Source organism: Rhea americana, unplaced genomic scaffold, assembly GCF_003343005.1.
Source record: "Rhea americana isolate MKP2758 unplaced genomic scaffold, rheAme1 scaffold_45, whole genome shotgun sequence".
Classification (NCBI taxonomy): Eukaryota; Metazoa; Chordata; class Aves; order Rheiformes; family Rheidae; genus Rhea; species Rhea americana.
The window spans coordinates 1875867-1898167 of record NW_028186590.1 but is presented as its reverse complement, the minus strand read 5'-3'; the positions used below and the strand labels follow the sequence as shown (position 1 = coordinate 1898167).

Sequence of the window (22301 nt, the reverse complement as noted above, 5' to 3'; positions counted from 1 at the left end):
TTGGTCYATGGCAGCCACAGCAGTCCAAAAATAAACCACTCACATTGCCCTTGAACTTAATCCTGAAAAATTAGGTTTTCWTTTATGATACTGTGTGGCGGTTTAAGAAAAATGTATTTTGTGAAAGATACAGAAATCAATGCTACAAGAACACCTTGAACACGGAATGAGTTGAAAGAAAAGACCCAGAATTTGTCCRCCACACTGCAATCTCCATAGCTAGACAAGTTCAAACAAAAAGGCTTCTAAATACTTACACAGTAACCACATCTTTTGTAAGAACACTGTGGATGATCTACGAGTTTAAACCTTTAAATGTTATTCAATGGCAGATTATTTAGTTCAGCGAGGTCAGGATTTGTTTCAATGAAAAAATGAAAAGTAATCAGTAAAAACGTTGCCAAGGAAGTTGAGACAGTAAAACGGGAATAAAACTTAGTAAATTATTTATACTAATGTACCATCTAGAAAATCACTGGAATTACTTTCCATCGTCATCCCTTTCATGTCAGATATTATCCAAACTGCTGGATGTGGAGGAGCAAGCACAGGCCGCAGGCTCCAAGCTACACATTCCAGAACACAAACAGCCCAGCCCGCTTGAGGCGGAGTGCAACAAAAAGCTTCTGCCAAAAATAAGCCCCCACGTTACCCTAGAAGGGCCCTAGAGATGGCAAGGGCAGCTTCACATTCCTCCAAAGCAGCCCTCTCAGAAACCGCTGCGGGCGAGGAAGCCGGCACGCGCGCGCCGCGCGTCAGAAGCTGCGCCAGCCGCGCCGAGCACCAGCGGCTCGTTCTTTGAAAGCTGCCATGAAGCAGCTGCAGCTTTATGCGTTTCTCTAGGTGTCCCAAAGCTGCTTCAGTCAGCCACAGCAGGCCAGTCCATGGGGCTCTTCCAAGCTAGCACAAGAGTGAGAGAGGGGCACGCTGCCTCTCCCTGAGGAAGGAAAGATGCRTAAGCTCTAAGGAGAGACGAAGACAGATCAGCCCAGGAAGCAGTAGTCTTTTTTCCTTGACATCCGTCTCGATTTTTAGTATGGAGCTTGAGATCCCAAATTTTTAGCAGCTCGGTCAGAAGCATCTGGTACAGCCTTTCATAAATATCAAAGCATTACAAAGCACTTAAGTTTGACTTAAAGCCCAATAATCTACGAACAGCAAGTGAAAAATAAATTCAGCATTACCTATTAAAAAYAGAACAAAAATGAAGAGTACAAATTAAAAGAAACGATGACTACCATCAACAAGGTAAGACAGAGCCCAATTTAGCCAGATAATTAAGAGGAATCAGAAGACAGTCTCATAATGCTAATATCCAAGCAGCAGGGAAGCTGGAAGAGGTGAGAAAAATGTGCCATTACAGCTGAGAAAGTCTCCAGCCTTGAGTGCTCAGAAGTACGCATTCCTCCTGGGTGAATCTCCACGTGAACAATTTGTTGAAGGAAAGCATGCATGCTCGTATACCTAAGTGTGTGCATGTGTACATATATTTATGTATACGTGTGTATATTCATATATATACACACAYAGCTGTGTGCGCGTATACAAAATTTACCTGAGCAGGGGATACAGCAGCTACTGGTAAGGGGTTAGAGATCATTGGACCGAAGATATCCAGGTCATCGTTCAAAGTTGTAACAGTAGTAGTGCCTCCATTTGTAACAGATGCTTCAGATGGACCATCTTAAAAAGACAACRGATTCACATATTAAATTGCAAATTGTTAAGTGTTTCAACACGGTGAGAATACTTAAGGATGCCTACCCTACCCACCCACCCAAAGTTATACTTGATGTCAGAGATTTTAGACATTTTTCAGGTTGTTCAGATTTTGTAATGGCTTCTCTCCATGAAAACATGATGATAGTGTGCTTCAGAAACAAGACACCACTTGAAGACTTCAAGGACAGCAATGCCACTTTAYCAGAACACATTACTCACTTCTTCCAAGTGTTTTCGTCAAGCATACAAGTATTATTTTAAGTGACAATTTAAACAGACATCTTATCAAGAAAGCCCCAACTTGGTAGTACATATCAGACAAAATATACTCAGGTTTTTTAAATAAAAATTTGTATTTTAGAATGCATGAACTTATTCATAATATGCTAATTTTGCTCAAGGATACATAATTAAAGTTCATAGTAGAATGAAGCCACCCATCCACTTTTTCAGAAGTACTTTGCACCTGCCTCATTTATAGCTTCACATGAAAACCACTATTAAGCACAGAGGGCTAATTAATAGCTATAGCTCTTGCTCTGTACCATTAAAACCTTCCACAGCCTTTGCACTTGTAACCGTTTGAATGCATGAATATATTTAGTGATCTAGGTGAAAATGAATACATGTGGGACACGAAAAGGCTGAAGGATTATGGTTTTAAGTAGAATTGCAAGAAAATATTCAACAAGATGTAGGTACAAGAATACTGCAAAATGTGTTTGATGAATAGAATAACCAGTGCTCATTCTCATTTGATTTTAAGCTGTCCAAGAAAAAGTAGAATCAGTAACATTTATTAGTCAATTCTTAAAGTTTATCACAAGTAGGTTGGTACTACACAGCACTCAACAAATACAAAGTAAAGATTCTGCTGAACATTATGATGGCTGCACAATGTTAACGGTAAACTTAAGGCAGCTTTTTTAGGCAAAATAAAAAGTTTGTTTTTTAAAGTATCCAATACTCACTGCAAACGTCAAATTTATTTGGCTGAATTAAGTCAAAACTGTCCCTCCAACCCAAAGAAAGTCATACCAAGTAGCATGGTTGTTTACGTATTAGTAGGATCACTGAAATACAGTATACTGAATTTTATTCAGTGCTAAGGTATTACTAGTATTTTAAAACTCTTTTTTACTTAATTCTTTAACATATTTAAAGAACAAATTTCCTTCTCCCAGTTTCACATGTTGTAGTCACATTATCTGTATTTCTTTATTCAGCATAAGTATTAGTTTCTGTAAATCAAATTTTAACTTATTTACCATCCTAACTGGGGGATTTTTTTTCTTGTGTCACACAATTACCCAAAGGCAGCTAACTTCATCATCAAGTGCCAACATACAATTACAAACCAACACTGTAATATATTCCAAATTTTAAAAGAGAATACAGAACACCACTTTTAAGCTTTTAAAAGCATCAAGGACATTCAAAAACAATTAATGTACATTAGAGATAACATGAAAGGTATGCGTTACTACACAGAGAAGTGTACAAGGTAGACTGGCAGATGTGAGGTTTCCTTTTATCAGTATTTTCTAGAACTCTCTTAAGTACAGAGAAGTTGTCTAATTAGAGCACTGGTGAGACACAATATTAATTAAAATCAAATCATAGGAAGTATCCAATACTTATTTAAAATTGTACAACTTGAGTAAGTTTATTCCTTAAAAATAACATCTCCCTTTGCTCTCCCCTACTTTTTTATCGAGGGGCACAAAAAGCAGCCTCCAGCAGCTTTTGTCACCTTATGTGAAATATTATCATTTTTCATCATTTTATTCTGTCGCGTACAAACTCACTGCTGTTCGGCCAGCTGGCAGCTACGCTTCCCGGCAACCGAAGACGCTGGCACAAAGCGGCAGAAAGCAGAATCAGTAAGAAGCCCCAAAGCAGCACCCGTCACTTCATCAGGCTGGAAACTGCTTCACTGAGGCAACCGTAGGAGCTGACGGGACGAGGTTTCGGCCACTAACTCACGGGAGAGGACTCGCCGTTCGGGAGCAACCTGCTCGCAAGATCACCGTCCAGAGATGCCTTCTCGTTTCAGTCTGCCTCCCCGTGGAAGGCCACCCAAATTTGGCTGCCTTGCAYGAAAGCACTTATTTCCATATTTATTTTTAAAGATAAACACTGTTAAAATATTTGCTATATATCTTTGAAAACTTGACACAAAAGTCTTTAAAGGTTATAAGTTAGCACCCTCCAAGCATAACTGATTTTTCTCTTACAGTAGACATGATAACCTCTATGCCTTGGACATGTATTTCAAAAAAAACCCAAAAACCCCAAAACCTCATCTCATATTCCAAAGTGGTTCAGTTTCCCTGAATATAATACTTTTCAAGTGTTTAATAAGTTGCTTATAAATAAGTACTATGAAAAGCCAGGTTTTTGCTAGATGGGTCCAAAGCCTTTTGTTATAGGTATTCTCTAGGAGTTTGATTTGATAATGTACATACTTTTGATATCTTAGTGAATTTTACAGCCAGAGAAATGTGTATTTTTAGCTTACAGGTGCAGAAACTAGCCATTTTGAATTACTGTTTACAACACAAATTTTAAATTYGTATGAATAATATTTACAGGAGACCCTGTCTTACTTATTTCCTMAAAAAAGTAATGGTGGGAATATTTATAGCTATTAAAAAGCTACTCTTAAAGCATTTCTCCCTCAACATGAAATTAAAAGATGCCAGAAAAAGCTCARATTCAGAATATGGAAGAAATCTAACAGTATTTTCACTTCCTGTTTATTACTTGTTGCAATGTTAATGTATAATTTAAGCTTATATTTGCACACATACACAAAGTTGTATTTCAAAACAATACTTCACACGTGTTTATGGAGATTATGGATCATTTTCACCTTCGACATGCCAGGGCACTGATTAGAAAGCATTTCCTGCTTTCCCTCCTCCTTTTAAAATGCTGCTGTCGTCTAAGGACGATGCTCCAGCTCAGCTCTAAGTCACTCTAAGTGCAGCACGGTTCAAACAACTTTTGCTGCCTAGCACTAGCAGCCGAGAAGAAGAGGTGCTGGGTGTCTGATACAAGGAAACACGACTGATTTTACACATTGCCTCAAAACACCAAATGAAGCTACATCGGCTTTTCTAAATATTTTGAGAAACCTACAGTTTTAAGCAAGAAATGTCRTGCTAAGGGGATCCTCACCAAACTACTACGAAACGACTTCCTTTTAATCAGCCGCGCTCCCATCGCTCGTCCGGGAAACGCATCGGTAGCTAAGAACGAAGCATGAGACGTGGCAGCAGCGCTGCAGCGAGGGCGCGCGCGAGGCACGGCTTTCGTGCTCGGTCAGAGAAGGTAACGTGGAAAATAAACAGATGTTATTTATGTTTTTCATTGCTGTTCCTAAGCTATGGTCTCGCAACAGACATTTATTAGATATCAGACCAAAAGATCCATCTGCTATTCCTTCTCTGTTTACATTTATGACAATACAACAGATCACATTTGACTGCCATCTTCTGCAACAACAGATGCTGCTTGTGTTTTCAGATTAGAAAGTCTTACACAAATTTTTTTAGTAGGAACAGAAGCTGTTTACCAGGACACTGTAGTGAGGGAAGGGTGCTAGTCAAGGTTACACTTATAATGTTTTTCTCTATATATATTTTCTTAGTACCTGACATTGTAATTCCTACTTCGGTATTGCCTTTTGTTATGAAAGCTTTCACATACAGCATTGGTATTTGCTGTATTTATCTGTGCCATCAGTGAGAACGACCTACAGGAGAGTTTCAAAGGACCAGCAAGAAAGAGAAATAACAAGAAAAAAGACCTATTCTTAAACTTTGCATTACGTTTCTGAAATCTGTATTTTCTATTGGGCAAACTATTTATACAAAATTTGTTACTAATCCACCATACATTTTTTTATATACATATTTATTAAAACTATACTAAGACTTCCAACAGAGGGAGAGAATATGATCTTGAATTGGGTGTATATAATTATTCATTACACTAAATTACTAGAACAAAAGGAAGAGTTGCATACATTAAATAAAACTTGAGACAAAGATAAAAATACAGTTTGTACCAAATGTTGTTGGAATTATTCACTGCATTACTGAAGCCTTTGCAGGAAGCAATAAAGCATTATTTGGGAATCTGTTTCTAGAAAATACTCCAAATCAGATTTGGAAAGCCAGAGAGCTAACAGTGTTTTATGCCTCAAATGGTTGCAGCTATTTTCCTTGCAGGTAGACATATTGCTTATCTGAGCATAACCTTAACAAAGCAGCATTGCTGTAAATGTTATTATGTATCTATTATATCTATATACACATACATGATATTTATACATCGGTAAATGTTTTTATTTCATAAATGCAGCTTCCCAACATAAGACCAATGCTACTGCTTTAGTACTTACCAGATAATACTGACAGAAGTACATTTCTCAGATATGCACCATTCAGCTACATCTCATGCTATGATTTAGCTCTCAAAACTTACTCTTCCTTCTCAGAATATCCCCCCAAGCAGCTAAGCARCTTTTAGCACGCCATACTTCGCCTCCAGCCGTGCCAGATCGATGTCCCACACCCTCACATTCATTTAACCATAGTTTCCCTTTCACCTCTACAATATGGCCATTCCCCACTTTGTTGTATTAAACCTTTCCCCTCCACACACAATAATTTACTTATGGTATAACCAAGAGCTTCTTAAAATAAACATGAAGTAAAACACCATAATAAATTCTCAGCCTTTTCTCCTGGCCATTCATTATAATTTACTACAATRATTATTTCAGAATGCACAATTATCTGCTTAATTAATGGCACATTTGAATATGGTAAATGATGCAGAACATGTAAAACGTATTTTTCCCCTTTTCTGGTAATTCAGTTAAGATAATGTATGTTAAAAATATTAACTTCTCATTTTTTTCTATATTCATGTAATGCTGAAATAACTTCTAAGCAACACTTCTTAATCCAAAACCATCCATATAATTTTCCAAGAAAAGATACATTCCCATCAGCTATCAAGATATTTTTATAAATATTTTAACAAAACTTTACTTGCATCAATCTGGCATAAGTGAAGACATCCAACTGGTAAGAGGAAACCCCTAAATATCAAGCAACACAGAATGCAAAATTAACACCAACAGGAATAGATAGCAGTGATAATGACCAAAGTACTGAAGAACTTTGGTCTACATGCTGTGACATTCAAACTGCAAAGTGCTGCATGTAATTCCCTATTAAAAATTAACAGTATAAAACCCATATTAAAGATCTGAGCATTAACTGCATGTCGTAACATTTTCTATAGGACACTTTTTTTAGTGTGGTCAAGATCCAACTAATTGTAGGGATCATTAAAAAAACAGTTTCAGTTTCACACTGCAGAAATAGGCTGTAATTTCTCATAGCTTGGAAAGCAAGGGAAGGAATTTGGAGTTACCTGGTAAGAACAAAAGATTCAACTTGCAAATTCAGTTTCCCCACTGTTTAAAGTGRGTGGATTACTGAATTAAAATGCGCTCTTCCAACAAGAGGCCAACGTGCTTATGTAGAGGGGCTATCAAGAATCGAACAGSGAAGTTATTCAGAGAAATTAGTTCAGCTAAAAAAACAATATCCAAGCACTATCTTAACAATAAATTCCCTTGAACAAGGAGTCAAGGGAACAACATGAATCCATTTAAGAAGGCTCAGAAGAATCACAAACAGGATAATACAGGCAGTAAGGATATCGTGCCTCTTCTGCTATTACAGGATTTAAAGATACTATTTGCCTAGGCATATTAACTTGAGAACTTCATCTTCTGTAAAGAATGGGAAAACCCAATTTATTTTTAGAAAATTACCCTTTTTAGCTACAACTGCCAAYAGTTTCCTAAGTTTAAGTCCTATTTCACAGCACTTTTTCCTTATTCTGACAAGAGTTTGCTGTTAAAAATCCAGCGGAGACAAAACCAGCAAGAACCCAGAGGTGTATCTAGCACTGAGGTTTATGCAAAACCAACAACAATAAAAACAAAATAAACTCCACACACCAAGCAACCACATCTTGCAAGAGGTTAGGTTGGTTTGAAAGCCAAAATTCTTCTAGCATGAATTACAATCCATTAAAATTACTTGATCTGCTACAGCAAGTGATTCCAATTTGCCACAGTGAAAACTACTCCTGGGCTTCATTTGCAGAAATCGAGTCCTAAGAGAATGAATCATTACCATTAGAAATGTGTCCACTCAATATGCAGAATAAGCTACAGAATCATATCCACTTTAATACTGTTTGATATGATAAATATATTGCAGTGGTCTTTCTTTTAATAGTATCTGAATCAATAAATTACGAACAGGTAGTCTACTGCAGGATTTCATTAGAAAACTCTCCAAATGAAATACACTTTCATCGATATACTTCTCTTCTGCAGCTCAATGGACTCCAATTGATACCAGCTTACTGCACTGCATTTCCATTTATTTAGAAGATCTTTAAAAACRCCTTCCTCTAAAATCATTCTTTGCTACAATACATACTAAACTCCTCCTGTTCTGTATCTCACTATGCTTTTTTTTTTAACTGAAAAAGCATAGTTGTTGAAGACCAATTTCAATATTCTATTTCACATAAAATATTAAGTTAGCCTATTATAGTCAAGAGTCTGAGCCATTATCATATCATAAAACCATATATTACCATATATTACCATATATTATCTGACAATCTCAGAAGCATACAGCGATCACATTTTATTTCTTAATTAGATTGTTGGGATAGTAAAGGAAAATAAAGGAGGACAAGCTTTCCATCAAGTCCATTGTTTTTCTTAACAGGTTCATTCTATATCCATAATCTAATTTCTACTGTGTTAATTAAGATTTGCCTGCCCATTTGCAGCAGATTAGTTGGGATAGGATGTAGACTACATATATACATAAATGGTACAAAAATGATAGTATTTTACATGCTTCTATATCCAAAGAGAAAAGAAGCCTGTATTTTAAATGTCAGTGTGAATTCTAAAACAGGGAAAACAGTTTTTGCTTTGCTGCAATATTATTYATACTTTATCTAAACTCAAAAGTTAAAAAAGGTTTTCTACAAAATTCAAGTTTGTAATTGTTCTTCTCATCTGAAGTATGTTAAAAGATTTATCAGCTTCCTCCAATATCCTCAAAAAAAACAGGGAAATTTAAGAATAACCAGTATATTGATATAAAGATATAAATTGAATATTCTGATATCCACACACAATTCTCAGAAAGTCCTCCTAAAACTGAACAGTAAAAGAGATTAGAAATAGTTACTGTAATACTTCCTTTTCACGGATGCATTGTAAGTTTTTATATTCTATTCAATGGGAACCTAGTGTATTATAGTAAAGAAATGAAACATGGAATTTATAAATATGGCCTTTAACAAGCAGAGAAAAAACTTAAAGAATATAATGGTATATGCAAACAGTATAAGTTAAATGATTTGAGTCCAAAACTATGTATTTACAAGACAAATACACTGTTACTTCTCAGTGAAGAAAACAAAAGGTACATTAGATAAAAATGAATGTTTGTCACAGCCAGTTCATACCAAGAAGCCCAATATGTTTATGTATTGTTTACCTCTTAAGTTTTAAAAGATACCAGTTAGCTGCCACCCACAAACATATTACTCTTCTTTTAGTATAGGTATTTTATGAAATAACATTGTAGTGAAATACAACTCAGACAACCCCAGCATTTCATGTACAAATACAGTTGCACCGTAACACCGAAATGCCGCAGCGCACAAGCCCTTTGAAGATCCCTTCGGAAACTCCCCTTCCCACAGGAGCTTGTTACGCTCTTTAGCAAAGCACAAGTATGGACAGACACAGATCCCCATAGTCCTTTCCTTTACAGTTTCAGCTGCATAGACTCAGTCTTACAGTTTTCAAACTCTGCTAGCAGTATCAGTAAGCATAAAGAAAATTAAAAAAAATCATTAAAGTACAAAATGATGGATTTGTCTTTGATTGAAAAATAGAGAATGATTTATTGCTTACCGAGTCCCAACAGATCAATAGTGGGTTCTGATGACTTTTTTGGACTTGCTTTAACTTCTAATTGCTGATCCTCTTTCTTCTGTGGCTTTGCAGGAGAGAGAGAGAGAGAGAAAAAAAAAGCAAGTAACCTTTCTGAAAAACATGCAGTACTTAAAAAATATTCCCATTAAAATCTCTGCCCAGTATCAGAAATAAAAGCCCTTTTCTGTATTTGTGTATCATAAATAGATTTGTAATGAGATAAGTTGCACATACAGTATAGTAAAATTTGTACGATCAATTTTAAAATAATGTAATTTCCAGTCTAAGTTAAAAATAAATGGAAATACTAAACTGGATCACTGCATATCATGCTTTAGGTAAAAAGCTGCCTGTAATCCAAGCTCTCAACTGATTTCAGTATCCAAGCTACACAATTTGCTACTTTAAAGAAAAAAATCTTAAAGTTTTTAAAAGTTTAAATTAAAAAACACAGAAACAGACTATTGCCACTGTTCAGCATTCCTGAAAAGACTATCTGCAGAAACTGCAAGCTTTATAGATGCTATGCACCGATGGACACAATCTGTGTTCATGGCCTTTCTTTGTAAATCTAAGGCAAATAACACTATTTCTCCCCTCGGGAAAAGGATTTTCCAGTCTTTTCTTGCCTAGAGATTTCAAAAGGTAAGGTGGAATCAACATGAAATCTGGTTAGGACAATGACTTTTYGTAACTATATTTATAGTTCTTTTTCTCATAGCAATCTCAGGTTGATCACCATAATCCATCAAAGCCTCAACTATCTCAATGAACGCAAACTGCTCTAAAGCAGCGACATTGCGAATGTATTCTCTGGTACGCACTCAGTTTGCACTTACTCCATCGTCACCACAAAAACCCGCCTAGCTGARGTGGAGGGGCTCATCGGTGAGTAAAGCCACCACCTAGTGCCGGTGAGGAGCCGCGGGAGGAGCAGCGCCCTGCGGGGCTGGGACCCCGGGAGCCCGGTTCGGCCCCCCCTTTAGCGTAACATGGCTTTGGCAGAGTCACCCCATCTGGCAAAGTCACTAAACTGTTAAACCTCAATAAGGAGTATTTAGTATCAGGAAATGTTATAGTTCTGTAACGTGCTTCAGGGCACGGTTAGAAGGTTTCTTTCGGTACGTAATCCTTTACTTCCCTCTCCTGCAAACGAGGAATAAAGAGTAATGAGCTTAGTGCTTATCTGGGGCAGTGAGAAAACGAAGGGCAGTCAACGGCTGCTCGAGTGAACAGAACCTGACGTGCTACTGACCCCCCGCTTACTCGAGCAATCTGCCACCGAAAACCTCCAAATACCTGCAATAACCCGAGCTCCGTTTCTGTAGTTATACCAGACAGGTARCTTCACACCCAAACTAGCCCTCACTTAAATTTAGGTCTGTCGAAGTCATATTTGCTTACTCTAGCTTAAAAGCCTTGTATTTACTCTAATGGTGCTTTYTTCAGGAACAAGTTTGTTTGGGAGATTGCCTGCTGGAAACGTATTCCATGGTGGAAAGCATAATCAGATTTCCTGAAACTATACCATAAGACAACTGTATATACATAATAACTAAATTTTCATGTTCGAGTGCGCAATTTGAAGAGCACTATATGTATTTCATATGCTATTCAATATTAGAGAGAAAATTTATAAATACATTTGGTTTTAAGAAAAAAGTATGTTTTTATAATTTGAATTATTACTAGGAACATTAACCAATCAACAGCAAGTATGCTAGCGAAGATACATAATTTATCACAAAAATTTGTATGTTTGGCCTTTCTTGGACAGCTATAAGGAACACTATGGGTCACTGAAGTTGTAAAGAGAAGCATTTCTGACACATTGCTTGGTTTCATAACACTAACTTTTTTGTTTAAACAGCTTAACATTTCTGAACATAGAACAATTTCTTGAAATTGAAAAGCAAACCTGTTAGAATTTCACTAAATGTGCACATTTTTCATTACTCCAATTAGGTTTACAGTCACTATCTGAAGGCAGAACTTTGAAATACTTTAAAGTTTGACAGGGTTGGTTTAACCAAAACACTGCTTTTGCATTTATTAGTAAGAACTAAACAGCCAGAATTAAAATGGCATTCTTTTTTGTTTAGTAATGCATTTATTACTGTAGCAAATAAACCTAATTACTTATGCTAAAAATACAGTAAAAAGTCTACTCAGGTCCTCTGTGTTGTCAAATGAATTTTTTCAATACTAATCAAATGCACTTTTACAATTCAAGCAGGTAATTTTTATCATAAAAGGATTTTCTTTCAGATAATAACAGATATTCTTCATATTGCCATATTTCTGCTTCAACACCTTCTAAATAAGAAAAGGGTTGAAGACATAAGGTATAGGAATATTAATTTTCTAAATTAAAAGGTACTTTAAGGTATAATTCCCAAGGATTTCTATATTAGTACTGTATTTCTTTATCAACAATTTCTTCCCCATTGTGTCCCATTGCCAAAATCTAAATAACAGATTTTCATAGGTTATTTTGTAATTAATTCCACTTAGTAAGATCTCAAAATTATTTTCAAGCTTTTTACAACAGCAAATATTTTTTAGACATTAATACCATATTCACTTCTCTGATGGAGATTTTCTACTTTAAGCACTGGTCACAATTTCTCCTTTTTGACTAGACAGTCTTCATCAATGCCATAAACCTTCAGTTTGAGAAAAGTAAAAAGCCATTTGTCACCTAACAATTTACCAGTGTTCATCTTTATAGCAGTGTTCATAATAAGCAATACTCAGCAGATGGGCTGGGGAAAAAAGATTTCCTCTCAACATCCTCTTACCCTGAAGTTCACCTGCTAGTAAGTTGGTTTCCCATCATTCTCTGCCCACAACACACACTAGTTACTGGAATTTTCGATTCTCCTTTCAAATCTGAAACAATTTCAAAATTCATTGTGCCTTCATTTCTGGCTAAGGTGTTGTGGACKATATATTAAGGGTTTTGTGCAAATTCAGAAGATGCATCGCTCAGTGCCTAAGCTCTGCTGTGATTCAGAGACGGAGAGGGACTTCCTTCACGTCACCCGCACTAAGGTGTAAATTAAGCAAGCCTGGTGCTGTGGACTGAGTTGGAACTAACCACATGCATGCAACTGTTCTTAATTTAAGAATACATAAACAAACCTCCTTCCCTGTGCTATTTCTTAAGATCTTGTTTTTTGCTCTTTAGCCTCACGAATCTTTTTTTGCCTGACTGCACTGTGGTCCACCTGAAGGAGGTGCAAWGGAAAGCAGCTCCTTGTGGAAGCAGGCTGTGGCACACAGCTCCTGGCATACTTCTGGGGCTGGAGCAGGAGCTCCCCAGAGGTTCCTCCCAACCTTTACCTTTCTGGTACAGACAAGAAGGTGTCACAGAAGTCTCAGAAAAGAACAAAAGGGGAAGCCACACCAGAGCCACTTGAAAATGTTATTCCAAATCATAAAGAGAAATTTGATATCCAATTTATTTTTAGTAGTTTTGCTTTAGTAGGACTCATACATGACTAAGCTTTAYGTAGAGGGCAATCTTTAGAGATGTTAAAGCTAAATATTCCACACTTAGTGAGCAGAGAAGTGGGCGGCAGGCAAAACACTGCATAGGAAGGCAGTGACATTTCTTAAACTTAATGTTTAATTTAGTGTTGTGCTTTATCTAAAAATCACTGCATTTTGTAGCAGTATTTCATACCATGATATAGACCTGCTTGTGAATTCAGCTGCATTAAGATTCACCTCAGTTTCTATTACTAGTCTGCCTGACTACCATAGCAAGTATTGACACTAGTACTAGACAAATTATCCTTTGTTGAGTCCTTTGGGAAAAGCTAACATAAAAATCAGAAACTAAGCAGCATCAGATAAACTAAGAATAGCATTAAAAATCTGCTATAGTGAAGTCAAGTAGAAGGGGATTGGTACGTATTTGTGCATTTGCCTTCAGGGTTACTGGGGCCACCATTTCTGACAAACTTCTAGGTTGGCTTAGCAATGCATTTGGTTTGGGAGTTTTTGCTTTTTAAGCAAAGTACATGATTTTGAGCAATTCCTGTACATATTTACTTCAGGTCATACGTAACAGCTTCTCATTTAAGGTCATCTTTGTTCTTATGAAACACTTCTCTCAAAGAGTAGAACCTCAAAACATCCATCCTGTACAGGACTTGCATGTCTGTTTTTTGCAGCAGTCACTTACAATCACCGCAATATATATTTCAGGCTGTTGTCCCTTTGAATATCTACTGAAACCAAGCAACGTCCTCTGCTCTAAACTATTCCAAGATTACTAAAAATAGATTATTTGTAAATAGCACTGAAAGAAACTAAGGGTTGGAGAGACTCCTAGGGAGTGGGCTCTTCTGTACCTTCCACATGATCAGCCTATTAAGTAACATGACTTGGAATTTTCTGCCCTAAGAAAAACTGAGCCTCTGTTTTGAGGTAGGCCCAACAACCCCTTTAAGTTATCCCTCAGGTAGTAGATACTATCTACTTGTCTCAACTTAAGGAGATAAATAAAGACTTAAACTTGCAACCTTTTGCAAGTATTTTCACCTATAAGGCAAACCTCTTCATCAGAGTGGTGGGGATGGGGATGCACTTACTCCTCATTCAAATCCAATGCAGGCATCCTTATTTTTGGCAATCACAGTTAGATGGTATCTAGCTGTGGTAATAGTCCTTTACTATTTTTTTATCCTAAAGTTACTAACTTTTTACCTAAGTATCTTGTTCTCTCAAATTATGCACCACATGAAAATTATAAGCTATTTTATTCACTCTAGCTGGACATTTTTGCTTTTCATACTTTCAGGCAACCTAGCAATCTGTTTATTTACTCAGTGGAAGGGGCTAAAGTAGTCTTCCACAGTCTGTGGGCAAGTCAGTCTCAGCATCACACACTGATTTCTCAAGAGCTCATCTATCTTAGCTGTTGTGGTATTAGTACAGAGAAACACTGTCTCAGGATAGTCATTATGTCTCTGTAGCCATAAACCCTTTCCTTTATCAGTAATCATCCAGTATCACCTGTATCTAATGGAGCCTCTTCCTAGAGCTCTGTATGAGAGGTATTGTAGTAGCAGCTCTGAAGACTGCTTCAGCAATTATGTGCAAGTCTCTTCTGCAGGAGTATGCCATATGCATACTCCATACTTGATTATTTTCCAGTTTGCTTTTTTTAGGTTTCTACTGAAGCAAAGAGAGAACAGTTGCTATGAGGATCCATAGAGGTGTGCCATGCTGGTGGTACAGCAAGTCAAGTACTAACAGTAAGAATGTTTTTTCTTCCATTACTTGACTGAAATTTCCTTTTGTTATTCTTCTGAAAAGACTGTGTGATACACAGGAGATTAATACAAGTGCTGCTCCTTCATAAAATACCTGAATTTTGGCTTAGTATTTAGAAGGCATATTAATCATCAAAATATCTCATCATATGGATAACTTGTATAGGTTGCATTTTATTAACTGTACACAAGACAAATGTAAGTAGTTGTGCACTTAAAATTGATGAAGCTGCTACCATGGGAAAATTCCCTCTTCAAGTTCTGCCCTCATTTAATTCACTCCCAATTTTACACCCAAATCAAGCTACACCCAAATCCTGCCTACTGCATCTCTACAATACAGTAAAAACATTGCATTTTGTAACATTGCATTAATATCTTATCCATCAAGATTCCTCAGGTAACAAGAGTAAGTCATCTTTTAATACCTATACAGCAGCTATTTCTTAAACGATACTGGGGGGAAAAAGTTGTATTTGAAAACAGTTAGGAACTTCTCATTTCCCATAAAAAATGTGAACATTTTCTAACAAATCAAAATGACCAGTGAGAAAAACATTTCATCCACAGATGCAAAGAATCATCTCTTGCCTGTCTATATTAAATGGAAATTAATGCAGCAATATATGGATGACCACTAAATTTCCATGCACTTTTCCTGGAAGTCAATGGGCCTGGATTTAACAGACAAAACTATATATGCTGTAGAACTTCATGTTGCAAGTTAGTCAGCTTTAATGCTTTGTGCTAATAAACCATCACAAAGAATTCATGTTCAACAACTGTAAAAAGCAGTCATCTGTGRATAAAATCAGGCCATCTGTAATTTTTTTAAACACGTAAGTGAATGGGTCTGCTTAAATAATTTTATGAAATGTAATTTTCTTAGATTCACACTAAGCTGATGTCTTCATTAGTGGCAGCTGCACCAGCTAGCCTGCTTGTAATTCATAGAGCTATCTGGTACGATTTAATCAAAATCACTCTTCAATCTTGCCCATTTTCCTACCATTTCATCTCCATGATTTTAAAACATTTTTCAGGCCATCAGTTTTTGACAGAGAAATTACCAAAAAAAAAAAAAAAAGTGAAATAAAAAGTGTACTTAACCCACAATTTGGACTTGTATTTTGTACAAATTCTGACTACATTCTTACAAGAGCAAAAGCTTATCACTTTAGAATATTAACTTTCCAATTGACATGGAACAAGAAAATTTTCCATTCCATTGTGAAAAAGTAACTTGTAAATTTAGACCTTGCAAGCTACACTTACTTTATATTGCTGGGTTTTCCCCATTATTGCACAAAATAAGTAGGGAAAGAGTAACAGTAGTTATCTGAAATTTAATTCAAAAAATAGGGTTGCAAGAATACCAGTATAAGTCAAGAAAAAAACAACCAAAAAAGAACAAAAAAAGTATGTCTCTGATTGGTTTCAATTTAAAAGGAAAAGTTCAATTTTATATAAACCAATATTGTATTTTATTAAATTCTTACAATGCACTGCTCTCAGTATAACACTAGGGAAACTATTCTGGTTCAATCTAAATGAAACAATTGCTCAAATTAGTTRAAATCAAATAAACCAGTAAATAACACTGTTAATTACTCCAGTCACACATCAAGAATCGGGGTTGATTTTAGAAATTTACTGTCTTATATGTTCTTCTAAAACACATTTATAGTAAATAAAAACATTTCTTCAACAGAGACAAGAGAACTAAATCTAGTTTATACCATGTACTTTGCAAACTATTTGCCAAGAGCAGCTTGAGACAATTAAGCCATATAAAAATCAAAATAGTTGAAATATAAATTAAGAAAAGTCTGCAATAGCTTGTCAGCTGAAAACGGCGTTCATCTTTTAAGTTCAAGCACTGCACATCACTTGTGTAGTCAGATCAATTTAAAAGAGATTTCCACAATACTAACGAATCATTTGAGCAATGCTAGCAAGCACTTGTGTATACCCTAGTCACTATGGCAATGTTGTGCTGGTAGACCAGTTGCAGTACTGGAAAGAACCATCTGGGTCATCAAATCCAGTCTCCATTACTTCTGGAAAAGGGCAAAAGAATGCAAGYTTGGATTTCTGTACACCGGGTCACCAGAGTAACAGCAAAGAAAAGTACCCAGGTGACCCTCTTCAGTGGGCAAACTGCCCCGCATCAGACAAGGACCAAAACACACATGCCAGATGCCTCCTGATCTACTCACAGAAGCCATCACAGAGAAAGAAAAGATCTGAGATCTTCTCTAGCTCCAATCCATATTCCACAAACTATAACAAACCATCTGCCTTTATCACAACATTTTAATTCTAGCACAAGTTAGTAATTATTTGTTCCTCCAGCCACAATCTTGACTCTTAGGACTGAGCCAGCTGGACTAACTGAAAATAGAGTCACCTTTATTTATTTAATAATTKGCAGAAGAGCAGGCATAGCAAACACATACAAAATAAAATTTAAGAAGTTACAACAGAATGTGTTTGGATATGTAACTCAAAGATTGCAAACCACCATCCACAAAACCTTTATGATACTATATACACTCATACTATATATAAGAACACAGCCATCACCTGCACACGCTGTTCTGTCAATTATGCAAACTCTTGTAGTCAGAAACTGAGAATTTCCCAAGATTAGGATGTGATCGACATAGTCAGTCTAGTAATTGGGTTACACAAAAATGCTACAATATTACAAGTTTGATAATACACTGAAAACAGCAAGCTCTATTCTAATCAAAATTGACATGTTTATTTGTTACAAAAATACACACAAAAAGTGCGTAATTCAGTATAGTGAATGCAGTGAGACTGAAATAAGGCTGAAAATGAATCGCAAGAATGAAACACAAGCATCTTTCTACAGAGACTTCTTTTTTCTTAAAAACTACTTTTAACCTACAATCACCTTTAATAATTTAGGAGTCTAAAAGCTGTAAGCTAGTCACTCAGTGCTCTTTCTGCAATCATGGAGAGAAACGGAAGTCTTCAGAGAATAATTAGTCTTYTTAATCCTATGTTCCAATATTCTCTTTTGACTATAGGAAGAATCTAAACTAAGTTAYGCTTACTAAGGGGCCAATGCTCTAGAAATAATCCTATGCCATGAAGATATTAACATTGCAGTAGTTTTTATAAATGTATGTTGAACGTATGTTAAAAAATCATAAAATGCAAGGACTAACCTTTGTTATCAGGAATGTCTTTTGCAAAGACATGGGTTTAGAAAGTTATACAACAAACAATAATCTTATTTGACAGAAACAAATGATAAAGTAATCAAYTTTATGGACAAAGTATTAACTTATTTTAAATAATCTGCACTTATTCCTGTGGAAATGTCAACAGCAAAAGTACTAGTGAATATTGACATAGTAGTAATGTTTTACAGTTACCTTTTTGAATCAGAAGGTTCAAAGTGAAATACTGCAATTGTATTTGCCTGCTGCTCCTCATCACCTTTACAGTAAAAATACGCTGTAGTGGAAAAGCAGCACRTTTCCCCTGCCCCATGCATCTGTAACTTTGCACAATATGATCTGACAGGGTAATATCTAAACTGTGTTTGAATGTATCAGTGATTTCTGACTTGTTATGCTACTAAATTACATTCTTGAGCATCCAGAGGTACTGCACAATTGAAATTATCAAAAGCCTTTGCAACAGAAACTGTAGGCACCACTAGTATTTCATATCTTCTCTCTAAAAACCTCAGCAGAATCCAAAAAAGATATGACCACATTTTCTGAACTATTCTTCTTAACTTAGTAACTATTTGATTTGAAAAACAGCATGCACTCACTCAATATAGACTTTCATCATATCAGTTAATCCCACGGGCTATTTAATGAAGTTATTTTTTAAACAAAATAACTAACAAATACGAGAATACATGGTCCTTACCATGACACAAAACCTTTTCGCTAAGAGGAGGAGGTTTGGGGTGACATCCAGTTCGAGACTGAAGTTTCTTTCTACAAGYGAGCTTGTTGTCTAGGCTCCATTACCACCAGTGTAGCTCAGAGAATGATTCAGCTCATGGTAAACTGAATCTCATCCCCAACTACTTAGTGTAAAAATAAATAAATAAATAAATGAAATAAAGAACACTACAGGGACTCTTATATAAGTCTTCAGTCGAAGACGAGATGAATACTGAATGCAGGAGACATACTACACACACAGGTTGTTGGTTTAGAGATTTCCTACCTGCTGATCACCTTTTGAAGTGATCACAACTACAAACTGTTTTAAGTCAGAAGCGGTACAGAGACATACCAAGTAACCCACCAACCTCATCATTATTTTACATAGGTCCTAATGGAAAGGAACCAAAACACACAAGAGTAGTAAGACATTTATGAAACCAACTACTAAGTAGCAAGAAACAGTTTCCTGGAAAGCTATTTTAAGTCTTGATATTRCTATAACACAACCCTTAAAAGGAAGCTAATCATTCTCACCACTATTTGGCCATAAAGTTTTGGAAATGGTTACCAAGAARTACAGAAGACCATCTTTTACAGAGATTTATATATTCGTCTGGGACTTTGGAAATGTTTCTGAACTTCTATGGATACCCTCAGTGATCTCAGAAGCAATACTGAGAAACATCCCACATCTAGYTCCAGCTCCCTCTAAAACCAAAACTACAGTAGTCCTCAAACCAGAATCTCTTCTCAGTCTTATTAGGATCTGGAAACAGAGTAAACTGAACACATCAATCCTGATGTTCAAAGGAACAGAATAACCTCTAGCAAAAGCCCTGCTCAGAGCAAGAAATGGACGGRCTGAAGAACAATTTCACTTATTAACAGTGTCAGATACTACCACGTAAAGTCTTTGACAGMAGTTTCCTAAATCTGCTATGGTAATCCACTAATAGTAAATCAAAACTTTCAGTACACACAGCTGGTATGACTGAATACACAACTTGCATCTGAAGTAGATTTTTCCATATCCCCAGGCTACCAAAAATGTTAGTACCGTAAGTCCTAGAAGTCTACGATTTTTTCCTTATGTCTTCAAAATAGTAGTTGAATGCACTCAATTCAGTCTAGAAACCAGTGGAAGACAAAGTTGCTAGCAGTTTAAACTCCAAAGGAGTACAAATGTTTCTATTTCAAATATGTGGGTCTAGTGTGATAAACCACTTTAGAACAAGCTGAATTAAAGTAGAGAAGATTAAGTGATGCTAACTAGTGAAGTGTGTTATCTCACCTATGGAGAAAAGGAACCTGATTCCTGAATATTTACCATTGAGCTTTGTCTTGCAAATAACAATGGACAAAATGTTGCACTAAGAGTAGGATGTTTTGTATGAGGAAAATTAATTTATTAGCAAAATGGATATGAATATCCCAAACAAGCCCTTCACCATACTTTCACCACCACCTCAACACACGGGCTAAAACAATTTAATAAGCCCTACTGCCTCATACTAGAAGCGCATCTCATTCAGCTCTCCCAYAGAAACAGATTTACAGCTTCATCAGTGTTGCAAGAAAAGAGCACTAGAAAAGGGAAATATTTTGAATGTCGAAATGTGAGTACCAGAATTTTGTAGTACATGCGACACTAGAATCTGTTTATCCAAAAGTACACCTCCACTACTGGGAATGGGCAGCCGTATTTTCCTCTGGCGACTGAGATGGCAAGTCTGCAGGAGATGCAATGGCGAAGAACATCAACTCCTGAAATGCAAGTTGCATGCTGTAGAAAGTCCAGAGCCTAAGTAATGTATGTCATCTGATTTTGTTCAGCCAACTATTTTTGAGGATATTCATTAAAAGATACTGGCTGCCTCTTCAGATAAAAGAAAAGTAATGAAAGCTTTGYTAGGTCAATCTTCCTTTTTCCTCTCCACAAAGATAATGGTACAGCATGGATCATATTTGTCTACAGGGCATAAGGTTCTGTTCTAATAGGCAACTTCTTTCTAAGCACCTCTTGTTTAATAAATTCAAGGAAAAAAAGAAGAGTCAATCTCACCATGACTGATGGTCACACACCTATTAAATTCACATACATAACATGATGCTACATGACCTACTTCTGGTGTTACCTATTCCTTTATTTTCCAAAAAGTCAGCTTGCCCTCTCCTGACTCTCAGCATAATATCTGCAGAAAAGAAAGTGATGATTGCAGATTTTTCACTCCATCTTTCTTAGAATATCTCAGGTTGGTGACAAGTACCTTGTTTGTATCTCAGACAACACAATAAAAATGCCAGAGAAATGCGAAATCAAGTTTAACTAGCACCAGGGAACTCTTATAGAAGGAAAACTGTGCAGATGCATATCTGACTATGTGCAGCCCTGTAGTAATGGAGCTTAAGAGTTTAAAAGCAAGAATGAGGGCAACTAAATCTCAGATGATTTAGGCCTTAACKTGATTCTTCTGACAAAAATAGCACTGCAAAAAGCACTTGGATTTCTTAGCTACAATGTATAGGAAAAAAAATCCTGTAACTTAGGCACTAGTAAAGAGACTGCAGAAAGCAGTAACCCGTAACAATCTATGAAAACCTCTTTGAATGTAGAGACTTCAGAGAAGAAACAGTTTTTAAAAGGCAGAGAACTCCACTGGGTATCCTCAGGAAAAAAAAAAGCAAAGGAGGTAGGAGCAAAAAGGCCTAGGCTTCTCACAGAACTCAAGTTGACTGCTTCTGCTAAATAGCACAGAAGTAATGCAAGAAGGGAAGGTCTTAAAACCTGGAAGATTTAGTTTTTATTCCATACCAGAAAAAACATAGGCTCAGAAAAAACATAGGCTCAGAGTTAGCAATCACTGTTTGCTACGGAGATTAAAAAAAACAAACAAACAAAAAAAAAAAAACACCCGAAGACCTAGACTGGTGTTAACACTAGAATTATAGAATCAGGAATCAGTAAGGTTGGAAGGGACCTCTGGAGATCAGCTAGTCCAACCTCCCTGCTCAGCAGGGTCACCTAGAGCATGGTAGACAGGGTTGCATCCAGGTGGGCCTTGAGTATCTCCAGAGAAGGAGACTCCACAACCTCTCCGGGCAACCTGTGCCAGTGCTCCGGAAGAAATCCCCCCCTCACGCTCAGGTGGAACTTCCTGTGCTTCAATTTCTGCCCATTGCCTCTTGTCGGGTCACATGAGTCAACTGAAAAGAGTTTGTGCCCGTCCCCTTGACACCCTCCCTTCAGGCACTTGTACACATTGAGAAGATCCCCCCTCAGTCTTC

The 22301-nt window shown here is 36.6% G+C and overlaps 1 protein-coding gene across 1 annotated transcript in view; it reads right to left on the bottom strand.

Annotated features, from left to right (window-relative positions):
- The window catches only part of SMAP1 (small ArfGAP 1), a 106302-nt gene that overhangs the window by 7087 nt on the left and 76914 nt on the right, over positions 1-22301 (bottom strand). The window contains exons 7-8 of the mRNA XM_085316040.1: positions 9767-9851; positions 1556-1683 (exon numbers count right to left, since the gene is read on the bottom strand). Of these exons, the coding sequence (XP_085172166.1) occupies positions 1556-1683; positions 9767-9851 (213 nt within the window). The remainder of the gene's footprint in view (positions 1-1555; positions 1684-9766; positions 9852-22301) is intronic.